Genomic DNA, 20,401 nt, shown 5'->3' on the forward strand with positions numbered 1-20,401 from the left:
TAGTCCAAGGGAGAGGGCGAGCATGACACTCCACACCAGGGAGAAAGCCTTGCATTACGGTGTGGAGTTACAGACAGAAGAACAGGAAGTGAGGATTTCTCTGAAGAAATAAGGACATTTAAAAGCAAAATGGAAGGATGAGGTAAGTGAAGGAGGACTGCACTAAGGTAAAGGAAGCTATTTAGAAAAAAAAAATTGTACCTTTACAACCACTTTAATAGGTGTGCTAACTACTAAATTAAAATGTGCTTTTAGTTAAAGGTATATTTTTTACCACCACTTAAAAGGGGGGGGGGGGAGAGAATGTTTTAATATTCATTTTTCAACAGGTGTCATCAAATGAATGTATGCAGACGTCCTAATAATTAAAAACGTGCTGTATAAATATTAATAATAATTATTAAAATATTAATAGTAATAATATGAATTATGATGATTAATATTATGGGCTTTAGTGTTTCCATTCTTGGTGAAGGCAGAGAGCCTCCACAAAATCCTCAGCATGACTAGTCCGCTGCGGCAACCATGTTTGTTAAGGGCACTGGAACGTACGTATGGAATGGAAGGCAGCGGCGGAAAGGGAGGACCGGGAAGCAAACGTGTTCGCCAATCCTGTAAGGCTCTTGGGTGGAGCAGCCAATCAGGCTTGTCGGACTGGTGACTCGCTTTCCGGCTGTGGCCCATAGAGGTTGGTTGTTGGTGTGAACGCTGTGGGTATCTGAGCGGTAATTAGATCACGGAAGGCGTTGAAGTAGCGTGGCGAGGGATGTGTGGATATGCAGAGAGCAGATGTGGTGATGTGTAGACTATAAGTCCGGATGTTCTACCCGGGACTCGGTGTAGGAGCGATCCCCTCAGTGTGTCTGCTGTTAGGTGAGTATGGGATACCTTGTATGTGTTGTAGCGCCCCCCCCCCCCCCTTCCTGTGCACTTCTCCCGTTTACCTTCCCCATGTTCCCGCAGATAGTGATACCTGGGTGTACCCAGAGCTGGTCTACAATGGCAGTCCATCCCGGGCAGAGCATGCTGGGAGTTGTAGGAGGATGGCAGGCTGTGTGTTGTCATCGGGAAGTCTGGACTAATGTGCTTTCCTGTTCTGTCAGGTAACCGTGCCTAGTCTAGTGCCCATCCTGTGCTCATCTGGGCCCCTGCAGACATGGATCTCTTTCCCTATTGTCCTGTAATTTCTAGTCTCATGTAATATGCCCCCAATGTCAGTCTCTTGTATCGTGTCTGCAGCCTCTAACCCTATCTATTATAGCCACAGTCTCTGACCATTTCTTGAATCATGCCCTCAGTCTCGGACATGGCGCAGGAGACGGACAGAGGCTGCAGCCATGGCCCAGGAGATGGGCGGCCAGGGTTTGCAGACATGGCACAGGAGATGGGCGGGCCAGGTGCTGCGGACATGGCACAGGTGACTGGCTGACAGGGGCTACGGACATGGCACGCAGGTGACTGGCTGACAGGGGCTGCGGACATGGCACGCAGGTGACTGGCTGACAGGGGCTGCGGACATGGCACGCAGGTGACTGGCTGACAGGGGCTGCGGACATGGCACGCAGGTGACTGGCTGACAGGGGCTGCGGACATGGCACGCAGGTGACTGGCTGACAGGGGCTGCGGACATGGCACGCAGGTGACTGGCTGACAGGGGCTGCGGACATGGCACGCAGGTGACTGGCTGACAGGGGCTGCGGACATGGCACGCAGGTGACTGGCTGACAGGGGCTGCGGACATGGCACGCAGGTGACTGGCTGACAGGGGCTGCTGCGGACATGGCACGCAGGTGACTGGCTGACAGGGGCTGCTGCGGACATGGCACGCAGGTGACTGGCTGACAGGGGCTGCTGCGGACATGGCACGCAGGTGACTGGCTGACAGGGGCTGCTGCGGACATGGCACGCAGGTGACTGGCTGACAGGGGCTGCTGCGGACATGGCACGCAGGTGACTGGCTGACAGGGGCTGCTGCGGACATGGCACGCAGGTGACTGGCTGACAGGGGCTGCTGCGGACATGGCACGCAGGTGACTGGCTGACAGGGGCTGCTGCGGACATGGCACGCAGGTGACTGGCTGACAGGGGCTGCTGCGGACATGGCACGCAGGTGACTGGCTGACAGGGGCTGCTGCGGACATGGCACGCAGGTGACTGGCTGACAGGGGCTGCTGCGGACATGGCACGCAGGTGACTGGCTGACAGGGGCTGCTGCGGACATGGCACGCAGGTGACTGGCTGACAGGGGCTGCTGCGGACATGGCACGCAGGTGACTGGCTGACAGGGGCTGCTGCGGACATGGCACGCAGGTGACTGGCTGACAGGGGCTGCTGCGGACATGGCACGCAGGTGACTGGCTGACAGGGGCTGCTGCGGACATGGCACGCAGGTGACTGGCTGACAGGGGCTGCTGCGGACATGGCACGCAGGTGACTGGCTGACAGGGGCTGCTGCGGACATGGCACGCAGGTGACTGGCTGACAGGGGCTGCTGCGGACATGGCACGCAGGTGACTGGCTGACAGGGGCTGCTGCGGACATGGCACGCAGGTGACTGGCTGACAGGGGCTGCTGCGGACATGGCACGCAGGTGACTGGCTGACAGGGGCTGCGGACATGGCACGCAGGTGACTGGCTGACAGGGGCTGCGGACATGGCACGCAGGTGACTGGCTGACAGGGGCTGCGGACATGGCACGCAGGTGACTGGCTGACAGGGGCTGCGGACATGGCACGCAGGTGACTGGCTGACAGGGGCTGCGGACATGGCACGCAGGTGACTGGCTGACAGGGGCTGCGGACATGGCACATCTTTTAGTAGATCTGCTCCCTGACTTTGAGATAATATTGGAAACATTTGATACTGGACTTTACAGGCACTGCGGTACACAATATTAAAGATAACAAATATAATGTTCCTTACAAATTGATTAAAACAGAACAACCAAACAAACACATTGCAAAGTATTTTGAGCTGAGCTACTGTACACTGACAGAACAATTATTTGGTGCCTCCTCCATAAAGGACATCGGCAAGACTTGTCAGCGCTTTACTCCTTGGTGTATGGGTTGTGCAGTGTATTCGCCCATGGGCATTTTCTATTTTGCTACGTTTTTTAACTAGTGTTTGTCTGGTTCTTCTTCCCCTTCCTTTTTTTTTTTTTTTTTTTATATTCAATTTGTAATACACAGTGTTTTTTTATCTTTAATGTTGTGTACCTCAGTGTCTATAAAGTCCAGGATAAAAGTTTTTCAATATTATCTCTAGTCAGTGGCATATTTATACATCATTCTAGTATCCACAGAACTACTCTGCGGTGATGCCTCAAAACCTTCTAATTTTTTTTTTGCTCCCTGACTTTATTATGTTGTGTTTCTGCTGTCCCTATGACTAGTCACTGAATTATAGGTGCGGCCCTTTCATGATGTCGTGGGCCGCACTTGAGGCCTCCCATATAAAAAGAGTGGACCATTACTGGTCTAGTGTTATGGGGATGTCAACCAGTGCAGTTAGTATCTTTGCTGAAAAGCTGAGGATATGTGGCAAGTTCAGATGATCTTTTAGGCACCTTGCACACATGCGCCGTTCGTTAAAAACGGCAATCACGTCGGGTCATGATTCATTAGCATAAAACACGCCCAGCTCTTCACAATTTGAATTAGGCGAGCTTAGGCCGGCACATTTACGCTACGCCGCCATAACTTAGGACGCAAGTGCTTTGTGAATACAGCACTTGCCTCTCTAACTTATGGCGGCGTAGCGTATATGAGATACGCTACGCCTGCCTAACGTTGGGCTCATCTACGTGAATCCAGCTATTAGACTAAAAATGCAATGACAGCAAACCTTGGGCAGAAACGCATGACAGAAACACTGAGACTGAAAGGCTATGACAGAAATGCATGACAGAAACACTGAGACTGAAAGGCTATGACAGAAATGCAATGACAGAAACGCATGACAGAAACGCTGAGACTGAGAGGCTATGGCAGAAACCCTGGGGCAGAACGTTGAGCCTGAAACGCTGAGGCAAAAGCAACGACAGCAAACCTGGGGCAGACATGAATGCTATGACAGAATGCCAGGACAGAAACCCCTGGAGCATGAACGCTATGACAACACAGACTAAGCAAGGAAATACTGCCAGCGTGACTCATGGGTGCCCCCCCATGCTGCCAGCATGACCCCTGGAGATGCGGGTGGACGCGACCCACTGCAGCAGAGAGGTGAACCACCCCCCCTCACCGCCAGTATGGCCCGTGATGCGTGGGTGGATGCCCCCCCACAAGACCCAAACATGCCCAGGAAAAGTGGCTGGATAGATGGACGCCCCCCCCCTCGTGCTACCAGCGTGAGCACCTGCATGGACCAGGAGAAGAAAGTCTGCTGCCCCCCGCCATCCTCGGTGAGGGAACCAGGAAGTGAAGCGCTCCGGCTTCACTGCCCGCTACGCCTGCCGATTGGCTCCCACTGTGTACTGGGAGCTGAGTGTTCCTAGAACACAACGGGGGGCGGACGGGAGGTGACGTCATGCCCACAGTCTGCCCGAGACTGTGTGGCCGGAAGTGGGTGCAAATACCTGTATCTGCACCCCCCTGAAAGGTGTCAAATGTGACACCGGAGGGGGGGGGAGGGTTCCGATCAGCGGGAGTTCCACTTTAGGGTGGAGCTCCGCTTTAGTGGAGTTCCACCCAGAAATAGAATTCCCGCGGAACAAGATACCTGTCAAATCCAGGTATCTGCTCCCACTTCCAGGGAAAGATCACCGCACTGCGCTATGTCCGCCGCTGCCCCAGGTTTCTGTCTTTGCATTTGCAGTCTGCCTCAGTGGTTCAGTCTCAGCGTTTCTGTCTGCCAGAAATTCTGTCTTTGCATTTCTGCCTCTGTGTTTCTGGCGCAGCGTTTATCTTATAGCATTTCTGCCCCAGGTTTCTGTCATTGCTTTTTAGTCTCAGCATTCTGTTATAGCGTTTCTCTCATAACGTTTCTGCCCCAGGATTACTGTCATTGTATTTCTGCCTCAGCGTTTCTCTCATGCCATTGCGGCCCCAGGGTTCTGTCATGACATTTCTGCCTCAGTGTTTCAGGCTTAGCGTTTCTCTCATACCATTTCTGCCCCAGATTTCTGTCGTCGTATGTTGCCCCAGGTTTTCTGTCATAGCGTTTCTGCCCCCAGGTTTTCTGTCATAGCGTTTCTGCCCCCAGGTTTTCTGTAGTATTTCTACCTCAGCGTGTCAGGCTCAGCGTTTTTTCTCATACATACAATTTCTGCCCCAGGTTTTTTGTCATTGTGTTTGGCCATAGCGTTCAGTCCCAGCGTTTCTGCCCCAGGTTTTCTGTCATAGCGTTTCGGCCCACACGATTTCTGTCATAGCGTTTCTCTCATACCATTTCTGCCCCAGGTTTCTGTGATTGTATTTTGCCTCAGCGTTTCAGGCTCAGCGTTTCTCTCATACCATTTTTGCCCCAGGTTTCTGTGATTGTATTTTGCCTCAGCGTTTCTCTCATACCATTTCTGCCCCAGGTTTTCTGTCATCACATTTTGCCATAGCGTTTCAGTCTCGGCATTTCTGCGGCCCCCACGATTTATGTCGTAGCGTTGCTGCCCCCACGTTTTTCTGTCATAGTGTTTGTTTGTCATGGCGGTGTGTTCTTTGTGGTTACCATGTCTCATTGTACTTTGTCCATGTTGCACCTGGGTTGATTAGCTAGTGCTCACATCTCAGGATCTGTCACGTCTACAGATTCTTACGGGCTGAGGTTTCGTTTTTAATGATTGTTGGCCACAATCTTCTCGCCTGTATACAATACGTCATACAATGCACGTTCATTCGTTACACCTATACGATCACCCACCACTGTCCGTGGGTACACTAGCCTTGAGTGTTCAGTTCAATTGCCTGTCTCTGCGCTGCAGGTAACTCGGGCTCACTTGCCACTCACACTTGGTGGGGGGGGGGGGGGCTGTCATCGGGTTCAATCACGCACAGCGGTCTTGACATCTCTGCTAATATTCTCATACATAGGTAGGCATAGAGGGGCGTTGTTGTTTCATGTCCGTTGTCTGTCTTTTCTGGTTTGTGTTTTCTTAGCTTGGGCTTGCGGCACGTCTCTGTCACGACCAGTTCACGTGCATCCCTTTTACCACGTGAGGGTTCAGTGCAGGGTAGCACCCCGTCATCTAGGAGTCGGTCCATACTTCAGTACTCGGCGGAGTTTGGCTCAGGGAACGGCAGTTTGCTTCGGTTTGTTTCCAATTTGTCCCAGCTACTCTCGTCTACCAGCATGGTACAGGTCCTAGGCATATTCTGGTATGCAGGTTCATGTGGGCCGAGCAGGCTCTCCGAGACCTGGTATGGTTGCAAATCAGGATGGAGGTAATTGAAGCTCATGCACTCAGAGGCAGGGTGTCAGCGCACCCCCAGCTCCTGTTCTTCCGTTTCTGTTGGCTATGTCAGCATCCCGCTATGTCCCGTCTATAAGGTCTTCTGATTATAGGACTGAGCCTAGCGTGTTCCTTGTCAGGGGCGGTGGTGGAATCTCCCAGTCCTGATCCTCTGACGACCCTGCTGGAGGTATTTTCAGGCCTGCTCACGGGGCTCATCACTGCATCATCAGGTTTTGTCAATGTGTTTTGGCTTCAGCAGACAGTCATGCTTTCATTACCAATCAAGTTACTGGAGGCAGCATTTCCAGGGGTGATTGAGCTGGTTTCTTTACCTTCATGCTGTAGGTAGGGGGCCGGGCCTCCTAGGTACCTGGTAGCAAGTTCCAATAGTTTTGGTACTTTGGGCTGCTCTTTTCTGCAAGACTTTTTTCTTCAGGTACTTGTCCGTGGTCTGGCGATTCAGTACTTGTGCAGTTGGTGCGGGGTGGGTTGTATCGACTACCAATATCAACTACCCTTGCACTCAATTCCATCAGTCCTGCCGTCGATAAGGTAAGTCTATTCGTGCATGCAGGACTCACGATCGGGTTGTGCTTCTGCCGGTAACCTGCCAACCTAGTCCATCAGGTAAGAACGGTGTTCTGTGGGTCCGGCATGGTTCCATGTTTTAACGATGATTGTTGCCTTAGCGCATTGGCCTTTTCCACCTGCTCCATCAACATATCCATCAGGTATCCAACACTTCAGACTCCTGCCAGTTTGTAAAATTTTTTTGCAACTCACCCTCTCACTGGACCATTCCAAGTATGGGTAGGTTGAAGGATTCTTCACGGGGCTACGTCACTGGGCCCGGTTGTAGTATTTCGGTCCGCTCGGCCATTTATTGCAGGGGCTCCTCGGGCCAGCCCTGGCTCCAATTGCCACCACGTATCCTCTTATCACAAGCACTTCAGGCTCATGTCTGGGTTGTCTCGGGCAGCAGGCTCGAACCAATCTTTCTCGGGGCGTTTAGTTGGGTTCTGGGCTGCTTCGCATCTTTAACAGGGGCTTCCTTTTACCACAGGGCATGAGTCAGTGTGTTCTCCTGTCATAGCAGATACTTACTGGTTATAAACACTGTTGCCATTTGGGCGCGCGCTGCTATACTTGGTGGTCGATTACCTACGCTTCTTCACCTAAATATGTGTCTTTTTGCCCTCTTCTCAGGCATACCGACCAGCAGGTCAAAGGCACACCTCAGGCCTTGGTTATTAGGATTATCACATTCTTTACTCGAAGACTCTGATTACAAGCATAGAATTCTTCATCTTTTGCTAGTTACCAGTGTTGCTTTATATGTGCATATACTTGATTATACACATGTGTTTGTGTAAATTACTGTGCTTAAACATTGTTAATTTTTTATTTCATGGCTTTGTGCTCATCACTGTATCGCTGATCTCTACGCAGCTGTGTGCATCGTTCCATAGACAACAATGCATCTTGCATACATTTTTTTTTTTTCTGTCGTGTGCAAGAGCCCTAAAAATGCTAACCATTATTTTTGCTACATGAGTATATTTTATATAATACGGCCAGTTACACACAGTTGCTGGACTGGTTGCAAGAATCGGTGGACCAGGGCATGCGAATAGCAGTGGCTGCTCAACCTACTTAAATTGTCAGGCTGACAGCAACCACCACTTCTCGTATGTAGCCACACACACACAGAGGTTACCTGGTTACCTGTGGTTGGGGCCTTGGCTATGTCCAGGTTTGGTCATCCATCCATAACCGCAGCTAACCAGTTTAATAGGCTGAGCGGCTGCTGCTGTTCACCTTTGTCATTTTTGCCGCTGCAATCCCATGGCAGCATGTAACCAGATGTATGAACTTGGCCTAAGTATATATAGGTATATGCTAGTAGAAGCTTTTACTTTTAGGCTATAACACACAGCAGGTTACAGCAGGAGTCATCTCTATTCACCGTTTCAGGTCTGATTTCATCCTGAATTTGGACCTGAAAAGGATCAAAAGACACACAGGACTACTGTGTAATTCGCACCGGAGCCGCTGCGGAGATGTGTGAACCGGCTCCATAGATGGCCAGTAACAATCTCCTGATATGCAAATTGGATGCAAGGAAATTCTAATCCAATTCGCATAGGTGTGAACCCAGCCTTGGGCTTCATGCACACAGGACATTTGCCAATCTCTCCTAGACACATTTCATCCTGGCAGCCATGTTTTGGCACTTGGGCATTAGTTTATTTAATTGGCCAGAATAGTAACTTATTTTGGTCATTAAAATGTATTTATGCTCAAGCTCTTGACACGCCTAGTGTTAACACACATTTAGCCATGTTTACACTTGTCAAGCATTTTTCTGCCTAACCGCTGCGAACTCCTGGATGCACTGGCAGTGGTTTTTTTTTTTTTTTTTATTTTTTTTTTTTTTTTTTTCCTGCCTCTACTGTAAATGCTGCTTAACTCTTATGTGTGCATGGCTACATGGGCATTAGAGGTAGGAAAAACAATTGGCCTATGTAAAATATGGGGGAAGCCTTTGCTGATTTCGTCTTCTGAAAATGCTAGTTGCCTGGCTGTTATGCTGACCCTACGGTTTCAGTTGTAAGTCTTGCAGATACAGACTTATGTTTTTTCTTATTAAATGTTTTATTTTTTTCTGATCTGCATCCTTGATCAGTTATTTTTAAATTGTTTTGAAGATGATGAGTCAGCTTAATAAATGGCAAGGCAACTACAGGTTTTCAGGAAAGCGATAGAAGCTCCTGTATTTCCCTTATGGCAGCTTTAGTTTAAATAGCTGTAGATTGATTTAGAGTTTTCATATTTTTTTGTGTGAACTGGCTATTTAGTTCCTCTTTTTATTGTATTACATTATGTTTATCATATTGTTTATCTGTAGGTTTTTGTATTTTTACTCCAATGTCAAGCAAGCTTTATTTTTTATTTTTTCATATGAATTATTGTTTATAAAACCTGTCCGCATACTAATAATTTTTTTTTTTTTTTCCTCCCAAGGTAATTCATGGCTGGGGACGTGGAAGGGTATACTTCGTCAATCCATGATAGCAGTGTCTCTGCTGGCTTCAGGGCACTATATGAAGAAGGCTTATTGGTCGATGTCACTCTAGTAATAGAAGATCACCCGTTCCAAGCCCACAAAGCTCTACTGGCCACACAGAGTGACTACTTCCGCATCATGTTCACCGCAGATATGAGAGAACGTGACCAGGACAAAATCTACCTAAAGGGATTGACAGCCACAGGCTTCAGTCATGTCATTCAGTTTATGTACTATGGGACCATTGACCTCAGTATGGCTACCGTCCATGAAATTCTGCAGGCCGCTATGTATGTGCAGCTGACAGAAGTAGTGAAATTTTGCTGTTCTTTCCTCATGGCAAAAATTTGCCTGGACAACTGTGCAGAGATCATGAGGCTTTTAGATGATTTCAGTGTGGATGTAGAAGGCGTGAGGGAAAAACTCGATACCTTTCTGCTGGAAAACTTTGTTCCCCTTATGGCTAGACCTGACTTCCTCTCCTACCTTAGCTTTGAAAAGCTCAAGAGCTACTTGGACAATGACCGTCTGAGCCGGTTTCCTGAGATTGAGCTCTATGAAGCTGTTCAGGCCTGGTTACGACATGATAGGAGACGTTGGAGACACACAGATAGCATCATTCAGAACATCAGGTTTTGTTTGATGACCCCATCCCATGTCTGTGAGAAGGTTGGTGAGTTTGAAACCCCTAGACAGGACTCATAAATTAGCTAGGGCATCGGAAATATATACACATTTTAGATTGCAAACCAAAGATATGGAAGAAGTGAATAGAAGGTGTAGAGAACCACCACTTTTATCCTGGATGAATTTGTGACCATTTTATCATCTTTTTATTTTGTTACATTTTCAGTATTGCAAAATAAACCATTACAGATCAAACTATTGCAATTTTTGAGGATTAATGGGGCCTGTAGCAAACCTTTTCTTTTGTGTTTTATTTTATTTTCACATATTGAATGGTGTGGTTTTTCTTTTTTTTTTTATATGGACTGCTCAGCGGGGGTTAACCACTTCAGCCCCTGGCCAATTCTGACACTTCTCACAAATGTCTTACAAGTCTCTTTTTTTTTTTTTTTTCTGCTAGAAAATTACTTGGAGCTCCCGAACATTATACATTATTTTTTAAGCAGGGGCCCTAGAGAATAAAATGCTGGCTGTTGCAATTTTTTATGTCACGTGGTATTTGCACAGCAGTTTTTCAAACACCAATTTCTTGGGAAAAAATACATTTGGTGAATCTTAGTGGACAAAAAAGCAATCTAATACCCAGTTTTTTGGTAAAATATAAAATTGTTACACAGAGTAAATGGATACCAAATATGTCACGCTTTAAAATTGTGCATGCTCGTGGAATGTCAACAAACTACGGTACATACATTTATCCATAGGTGATGGTCTAAAAACCTTTACAGCAGGGATATGCAATTAGTGGACCTCCAGCTGTTGTAAAACTACAAGTCCCATCATGCTTGTGGCTGTCGGAGGCTTGCTATGCCCCATGGGACATGTAGTTCTGCAACAGCTGGAGGGCCGCTAATTGCATATCCTTGCTTTACAAGATACCACTTTAGATTTAAACAGGAGGTCTGGTGCAAGAATTATTGCTCTTGCTGTAACGTTCGCAGTAATTCCTCTTATGTGTGGTGTCATCTCTGTTTACATATGTGTGTGGGACTGGAGTGTGCATTCTCCTTTCCTATATAATATATATATTTTTTTATTTATTTCTCTTCCTGACCTTAAAAGCATCAGATCAAACCAAGATTCACAGGTCGGTAACCCGAAGTGACAAAATACTATTGGTTTCTTAGACCATATAGGTGATCGGGGATGTTCAAGTCCTCGGTTATCTCTCTATAGCCAGCCAGCAGAATGGGAGAGCCCGGTAATGCAGAGAGTAGGTGGGCGGGGGGGGGGGGGGCCTTCCGCCACCTGTAAAAGCAATTCAGCAGCTAATTGGCCACTAAAATTGCTTTTACATTAAAGCCCATTGCCAGCTTGGTTGATACCCGTAGCTGCAGACATCATCCCCGTATAACCACTTCAACCTGGCGATGTACTGGTATGTCGCAGGGGCTGAAGTGGTTAATTACACACCTAAAATCTGAGCTGTTATACTTTGGTCTTGGGATAATTTAGCTTTTCGATAGAACTCCTTACAGATAGAACAGGAGTGTGATTGAATGTGCTTTGTTAATTTTATACTCTATATCAGTGATGGCGAACCTTGGCACCCCAGATGTGTTTGAACTACATTTCCCATGATGCTCATGCACTCTGCAGTGTAGTTGAGCATCATGGGAAATGTAGTTCCAAAACATCTGGGGTGCCAAGGTTCGCCATCACTGCTCTATATAATACATTAAGAGAGACCATTCATTGCAAAATAATAGATTCACTTTTAGAGTGGGTAAGGCAAGAGAATTTGTTGCCATGCATTGTCCCTGTTGCCCTGTTTACATCTGGGCTAGAACTTCAGAAGTGCCATCTCCTCGCCTCCAACATGAAACATTAGTGTCTGGTGATTTTGGCCATTTTGAAACTCTGATTTGCGAGAAGGCAGGCACGAGAGCGCTTTGATGCCTTTCATACTTGGAGTAAGTTGAGGTGAAATATGTGCCCCTTTACCCTCCTGATGCTAAAGGGAAGCTGTTGCTTTGTCTTGGGAAAAGTTGAGGGTCACATTAAAGTTGGTGTTTTACCCATAACAGTTTGATAACAATTTAATGTTGTTTAACAAAAAACATACATTCTATATTATTAATTATGATGCCAAAATTATTTTGTGGTGTAAATTGCCTCCAGCATTGCTCCTGTCTTTTTGTTTGAAGCCAGAGCAGTCACCTCTTAATTGAATTCTCTCTCCCATGTTTTCAAAAAACATTGTCACTTTCTTTAATTTAAAGCGGAGGTTCACCCAAATAACATCTATATCAGACCAACTTCTTTATACTTCTAACATGTACAGTCCGCTTTTTTTTTTTTTTTTTTTACGCTGTACATCCCGTATAATCTATATTTGCAATCTGGCTTCCGGGTACTTCTCCCCGCGGGAGTAGGCATTTCTATGCTGAGGAGGAATGTCCTCTGGGAGGTCGCCCAGATGATTGACATCCTTTCAGAAAAAGTTCCCCCCGGCGGATAAGGCCCCGCCCCCCGTATTGTGTAGGCGAGTCACGGCCTTTCCGAAAGAAGCCGAACATGCAGAGCTGCGAGTCGACTATACGGCACCTGCGCACAGACTAGGCGCCGTATAGAGCTTCTTCATGTTCGGCTTTTTTCGGAAACGCCGTGACTCGCCTACGCAATACGGGGTCCGGGGCCTTATCCACCGGAGGGAACTTTTTCTGAAAGGACGTCAATCATGAGGACATTCCTCCTCAGCATAGAAACGCCTACTCCCGCGGGGAGAAGTACCCGGAAGCCAGATAGCAAATATAGATTATACGGTATGTACAGCGTAAGGAAAAATGCGGACTGTACATGTTAGACGTATAAAGAAGTTGGTCTGATATAGATGTTATTTGGGTGAACCTTCGCTTTAAAGTTTGTGCGTTTCCAGCCTTGATTTATATGTATTGGCTCAACTAGAGGGGGAAGGCTGATAGAAGCATTACAGTGCTGAAATTCAGTCTGCAAATGATAGAGGTGACAATATCACTCTTTATAAGTTTAACTATTTTATGTCTCCCAGGAAGCAGTTTGTCCTGTCGCCTCTCCATTTTTTTTTTTCACTCCCTCTAATCTTTGTTCCATCTGCATAGTCTGCGTTATTCCTGTTGATTACTTCCCCCTTCAGTAACCTTAAATTTCAATGCCGTCAGCTGATTGGTCTCCAGTATCTCTATCTTTTAGCCACAGTGCTGAGAATAGAGAGCAACTGAGTATGGGCAGAGCAGAGTGAGACTGCATTACTGGATTATAAATAGTATGGACACTTTTTTATTTGTAATGTTTTACAGCTATAACCTGTAAAAGGGGCCAGCCTAAAGTAATATCTAAGGACTTAAAGTGGTTGCAAAGGTTAACGTTTGTTTTAAAAATAAAGTTATACTTGCCTGCTCTGTGCAGTTGGTTTTGCACAGAGCAGCCTGGATCCTCCTCCTCCCGGGTCCCTCTTTGCTGCTCCTGGCCCCTCCCTCCTGTCGAGTGCTCCAACAGCAAGCAGCTTGCTATGGGGGCACCTGAGCCCATTCAGATGCAGAGCTGCATTTCGGCCCTGCCTCCTTTCTCTCCTGATTGGCTAACTGACTGACTTTCACAGCAGCAGCAGACAATGGCGCCGCTGCTGTGTTTCAGCCAATCAGGAGGGAGAGTCCTGGCGGTTGAGGGACTCATGGATATTTGACAGAGATGGGGCCCAGGTAAGTATGAGTGGGGTCTGCTGCACACAAAAGGCTTTTGATCTTAATGCATAAAGATTAAAAAAAATAACTTCTGTCTTTACAATCCCTTTTTTATGCATTTTCTGTTTTAAGGTAAACCTTTTCAATAGTAACTTCCCCTCCTAAATATTTACCTAAGCTCGATCCAGTGCTGCCCTGTATGGAGCAGCTCTTCTCCCTCCTCCTTTGAGACTTCCATGAGAGCAGCGGGAGTCACTGGCTATGTGAGGTCTTCATAATTTGCTCTATTAGTTTTAAAACGCCCTCCTCTATTCCTGAAAGTGTACAGACAAAGCAGACATAAATTGCTCACTGATCTGAAAATGTAAACCTTTTGTAAGTCAGTTGTTACAGGAAGAGCAGAGGTCTTTGATGTGTGGGCTGTGATTGACTGCATGTCCTCACCTACTGTGTGGTGTGCAAGGCACAAGATAGGGTTACCCAGTGAGGCAATACCTGGGTTTTTGGGGAAAGACTGGCTTTGGGTCACACCAGAATCACACAGGAACGTGCTCTGCAATTCAGCGAGATGCATTTTTTTCTCTTCCCATTTCTTTGATCGGGTTGAAATTGCACTGGATCACACCAAAAATAGTGCAAGTAAGCAGTACTTTTAAAAACGCACTGCAACTCTATCGCATGGTACTGCAGTAACATGCACTCTGGTGAAGGAAAACGCACAAACCCATCTTTGAACTTTGAGAACATGTTCTTTGGCTCCTTGAAATTTTTGAAGGGCCAGAGCTTTTTTTGGTCATGCTACTGTTTCTGGGTCACAGGACTGAGCTGTTTCTCTCCTGTGACTCCAGGTGAGCTTATAGAAGGCTAAAGCTTGCTGTTAGCCAGTGTTCATTTCGTAGACTAAATCAATACTATTTTATTATTATTATTATACAGGATTTATATAGCGCCAACAGTTTGCGCAGCGCTTTTAGTCAACTAAAATATGACTCAAACAATTCAGATGACTAAAACTAAAATGGCATTTTAGTCAAGACTATAACGTAATATAATTTATATCACAAAGGCTAAATCTGTGTCTGTAGTCCATGTTTAATCCTTAAAGCCGGAGTTCACCCGAAAATTTTTAACCTTAGATTGAGGCTCATTTTGTCTCGGGGAATCAGGTAGTTTTTTTAAAATCGAAGCAGTACTTACCGTTTTAGAGGGCGATCTTCTCCACCGCTTCCGGGTATGGTCTTCGGGACTGGGCGTTCCTATTTGATTGACAGGCTTATGATGGTCGCATACATCGCGTCACGAGTAGCCGAAAGAAGCCGAGCGTCGGTGCGGCTCTATACGGCGCCTGCGCACCGATGGTCGGCCACTTTCGGAAAATCGTGACGCGATAGATGCGACCGTCGGAGGCCTGTCGGAAGTCTGTCAATCAAATAGGAACGCCCAGGCCATACCTGGGAGCGGCGGAGAAGATCGCTCTCTAAAACGGTAAGTACGGCTTCGATTTAAAAAAACTACCCGATTCCCCTTGACAAAATGAGCCTCAATCTAAGGTTAAAAATTAACTTTTTGGGTGAACCTCCACTTTAATATCATAAATAATAAACATGTTATTTGATATTTACTCCAGGAGTATATGTTTGACAGTTCTAAAGAAATAATGCATTAAAATTTAACTAAATCCATTAGATTTTAGTTGACTATAATGATCTGGAGATTTTAGTCAACTACAGTACGACTAAAACTAAAATGACATTTTAGTCCAAAAAGTATAACTAAAACTAAATCGAAAATTTTATGTAAGAATTAACACTGCTGTCAGCTGACATCACAGAAGTGATGTTGAAACGTCACCTCCGCCCAAAGCTCTTAAAGGGACTTTTTTATTTTTTTATTGCATTTTAGTGTAAATATGAGATCTGAGGTCTTTTTGACCCCAGGTCTCGTATTTAAGAGGTCCTGTCATGCTTTTTTTTTTTTTCCTATTACAAGGGATGTTTACATCCCTTGTAATAGGAATAAAGTGACACGATTTTTAATGCGCCCTGTCCTGTCGAGCTCACACGCAGAAGAGAATGCATACGTGAGTAGTACCCGCATATGAAAACATTGTTCAAACCACACATGTGAGGTATCGCCACAATCTTTGGAGCGAGAGCAATAATTTTAGCCCCAGACCTCCTCTGTAACTCAAAACATGCAACCTGTATAATTTTTTTTATTTTAAACGTTGCATTTGGAGATTTTTAAGGATAGTTTGTCACCATTCCACGAGGGGTGCAAATTATGAAACCTGACATGTTGGGTATCCATTTACTTGGCGTAACATCATCTTGACCATATAAAAAAACAATTGTGATAACTTTACTGTTGTCTTATTTTTTTATATATTAAAACAAGTGTACTTTTTCCCCTTTTTTTTATTTATTTTTTTTTGCACTTGGAAGACCGCTACGCAAATACGGTGTGACAAAGTATTACAACGACAGCCATTTTATTCTCTAGGGTGTTAGGGGGGAATATATATATATATATATATATATATAATATTTATTTAGTTTGGGGGTTCTAAGTAATTTTCTAGCAAATTAAATAAATAATTTTAACTTGTAAACAAGTTTGAAAAATAGGCCCAGTCTTAAAGTGGTATAACAGAAAACCTGATGCAAGAAAGTAATAGTTTAATACAAAAATACACAACCAAAATTTGAACCTGTGAAAATAAAGCATTATATAACGTTAAAGAACAATAGAAAAATAATGCATACATCTGACTATTGCATTCATCATTACTGAGCTGCTGGACACATGTGGTTTGTTTCTTTGAATATCTACTAATTGTCAAACTCCCTAATTTATAGCCAAACAGGCTTTCATCCATTGAGATAAGCCAGGAAGGTATATAGATTAATGCTCAAACGGTAGCAATTGGACATAGCAAGTGGACAAGTTCAGAAACTATTTCTACCAAATTTTTTGTCTAGTTTGTTTTACAGATACTCTTAGTCCATCATAGCAGAGTAAGGCCTCCTTTACACCTTTTGTGTTGACCTCTGAAGAGTGATCCCATTGATCGGTCCTCACCAGACATTTGACTGATGGTGAGGAAGGAGTTCTGTTGCCTCCTCACTGCCAGTTTGACCTCCTTAAACCTTTACACTAGTGTGGTTGCAGGTATCCCCCCCCCCCCCACAGCTTATGGGGGAGTTAAAAAACCTGGATTTACTGCCTCCCAGTCACAAGTGTGAAGAACTAAATGGTGTGTGTATAATATAAGTACAATATATATATATATATATATATATATATATATATATATAATGTATGTGTAATATATTTTTTTGTGGGGGTGGCGGCGGCTATTGTGCTTGCGTACATATCACTTTGTAATGTAGATCTGGTATTGAGTCAGAGCTTTTATCACATCTCATATAGATACAGATTCCGGTAGAAAGATACTTAGAAGCTGGGTATATCACCCTTGGTAATTTGGAAAGACTTTAGTACTAGTACTTTCTATTGCCTTGTTTCTAAAATGGTTACCAATATGAAGTTAGACTTACATTTCAGTTCTGCAAGGTAAAACTAAGTAGTGTTTGGACTTTGTGATAGAATTAATTGTGCCCATCAACTTTTTATATTGTTTTTTTATTTATTTTACAGGTAAAAACTTCTGAGTTTTACAGATATTCACGTCAGCTAAGGCAGGAAGTGGAGTTGGCACTAAATTACTTTCACAATGTAAGCGAGCAACCTTTGATGGATATGAAATCCAATCATATTCGTTCAGCAAAACCTCAAACGGCAGTATTCAGAGGCATGATTGGACACAGCATGGTCAACAGCAAAATTCTTCTGCTGCACAAACCACGAGTGTGGTGGGAACTTGAAGGTCCTTTGGTACCTCTTAGACCCGACTGTCTTGCTATTGTTAACAACTTTGTCTTTTTGCTTGGAGGAGAGGAACTGGGTCCAGATGGAGAATTTCATGCGTCATCCAAAGTGTTTAGGTATGACCCAAGGCAAAACAGCTGGGTCCGGATGGCTGATATGTCTGTACCTCGGTCGGAGTTCGCAGTGGGTGTTATAGGGCGATATATTTATGCAGTTGCTGGTAGGACGCGTGATGAAACCTTTTACTCAACAGAACGTTATGATATAGTAGAAAACAAATGGGAATTTGTGGACCCTTATCCAGTAAACAAGTATGGCCATGAAGGTACAGTTCTTAACAATAAGCTGTTCATCACTGGTGGAATTACATCCTCTTCAACATCTAAGCAAGTCTGTGTTTTTGACCCTAGTAAAGAAGGCACAGTGGAACAAAGAACCCGAAGAACACAAGTACACACCAACTGTTGGGAAAACAAATGTAAAATGAACTATGCCAGATGTTTTCACAAAATGATCTCTTACAATGGAAAACTCTATGTATTTGGGGGTGTTTGTGTCATACTAAGGGCTTCTTTTGAATCACAGGGATGTCCTTCTACTGAGGTGTATGATCCAGAAGCAGACCAGTGGACCATTCTAGCATCTATGCCTATTGGAAGGAGTGGTCATGGTGTGGCTGTACTCGACAAACAAATAATGGTACTCGGTGGGCTATGTTACAATGGCCATTATAGTGACTCTATCTTAACATTTGATCCGGAAGAGAACAAATGGAAAGAAGATGAGTATCCCAGAATGCCTTGCAAATTGGATGGCCTACAAGTATGCAGTCTACATTTTCCAGAATATGTTTTAGAGCACGTGAAGCGTTGCACTTGAACAGCAGCTAAATAAATAAACACACATTTTTCTTCCCCCCTTCCCTTAGTCCTAAAGGAGTTCACAATTTTATCTGCTGTTTTAGTGTATGATGGTATTTGTTAAAGGTGAAGCAGGGAGCAATCAGAAAATGCCTAAAACTATCAATGGGTCTGGTTCGAGTCATGCCAACTTGGTATGTTAGTGTGATGAATTGTTGTGTGCAAGATTTTATATATAATTTTTTTTTTTTTTTTTTACCTTTTTATTTATTTTGTAAAATGTCCTAATTGCATATCTGTATTTTTTTTTTTTTCATGATTTCAACACTTTCCAGTGACATGGAAAAGTAACATTATCTGTTCAAGAAAGGCTTATTGTGAAATATATCTGAAAACTTTGAATATGCAATGTTAAATATTGTCCATGCTAGTTCTGGGGAGGTGAAGTGGATAACTTTTCATGAGCAATATACTATCAGTTCTCCAATGAAAATGCATGCATGGTTTTTTTATGCTACCTTCCTGGACAGAGGAGCAAGCAAAGCTTCCATGTTCTGACCATAGAGCACTGCATAAAGGGTATAGGAGGAAATAAGTGACTGATCTTCTGGAAATGCTCAGCAAATCTGTCTTGAACAATATACACGACTCAGGCCTCCTGCTACCTCTATTGTTCCTTATTGCTGCCAAAACCTTAGTAGTTTCAGTCTGTAAGGATTACGTCAGGTATTTAAACCCCACCAGAACGGGTAAACCAAACACATGGCAGTCAGATAAGTTTGACTTGGGCATAGCACAAGAACCTGTAGACGTTTGCTATGACCTTGTAGAAAGCCTCAGAATTTTACTAATTTCCAAATAAGCCTTTTAGAGCACATTGCAAACATTTAAAGAAGAATTACAGTGTAAAAGTTGTTTTAATAGTTTCAATTTACAAAGCTCTTTCTACCTTTTAAATATAACCTAATAGAAGTTTTGACTTGATAAACTATGGTGGCTGCTTATATGCAAACTAACTGATCTTCTAAATAACACAAGCAGAATCATTTGTGTCTGCCTTTGCCCATTGGCGATGGCTAGGTGTCGCCCTGTGTCTTTTCCTGCTACTACCACACATAGTTCCTAATATGTGTGTTTCTATTGTAAGGGCTCGTTTACACCATACGTGCTTGAAAACAGATGGGAAGACCATGCAGAATTCACTTGCAGAGACCTATTTTTTTTTTTTTATGCACATTTCGGTGGGTTTTCACCTGCGTCAGTTATGTGCCATGTTCACACCACAGTGTTGATGTCATGTCATTTTTTTTTCTGCACAGAAAACTACATACGCAGATCAGATTCCTGCGCAGAAAAAAAAAAAACGTGTGACATAGGGAACAATTGTGTTTTTTATTTATTTTTTGTGCCCTTGCACAATGCATGTAGAAAAACTGGTGTAAATGAGGCCGAAGCCTGTCTATGACTGTTAAATGCCTTTTTCCCTGAGAAGGTTTTTTTTTTTTTGGAAACTGCCCTAGTGTTCTTTTATGTGGTCAGTTGCATCTAGCCATTGTTTACTACCATTCTCCATATTAGAAAAAAATGAATTTCTCACCTTCATCTAAAATTGTAGCCTTGCACCAGAATCCTTTTTTGTTAAAAAAAAAAAACTGCCTACTTTCTTCCAAAAGCTGCTTTATTGTTCTCTCAAGTCAATGGAGTTGATTTACTAAAAAGAATAGGCAGTTCACTTTATATGTTAGGTTGTATTTTGCAGTGGAGTTTTTCCCCAGAGCATGGTGAATGTGGTGAAATTTCACTTTGCAAAGAATACCCAATCATGTGGAGGAATATAAAAAAATAT

At 44.4% G+C, this 20,401-nt stretch overlaps 1 protein-coding gene across 2 annotated transcripts; it reads left to right on the forward strand.

Annotated features, from left to right (window-relative positions):
* Nucleotides 1-572: 572 nt before the first annotated feature.
* On the forward strand, nt 573-19,866 carry KLHL15 (kelch like family member 15). 2 transcript variants are annotated; one of them, XM_040338256.1, is made up of 3 exons: nt 573-873; nt 9,413-10,124; nt 17,465-19,866. In XM_040338256.1, exons 2-3 carry the CDS (start codon nt 9,420-9,422, stop codon nt 18,572-18,574), a joined length of 1,815 nt encoding a protein of 604 aa, XP_040194190.1. In that variant the 5' UTR covers nt 573-873; nt 9,413-9,419; the 3' UTR covers nt 18,575-19,866. The 2 variants fall into 2 exon arrangements, with proteins under 2 accessions (XP_040194190.1, XP_040194192.1); XM_040338258.1 differs by having other exon boundaries at nt 573-688.
* Nucleotides 19,867-20,401: the final 535 nt, after the last annotated feature.

Source organism: Rana temporaria, chromosome 2, assembly GCF_905171775.1.
Source record: "Rana temporaria chromosome 2, aRanTem1.1, whole genome shotgun sequence".
In the NCBI taxonomy this organism is placed as follows: Eukaryota; Metazoa; Chordata; class Amphibia; order Anura; family Ranidae; genus Rana; species Rana temporaria.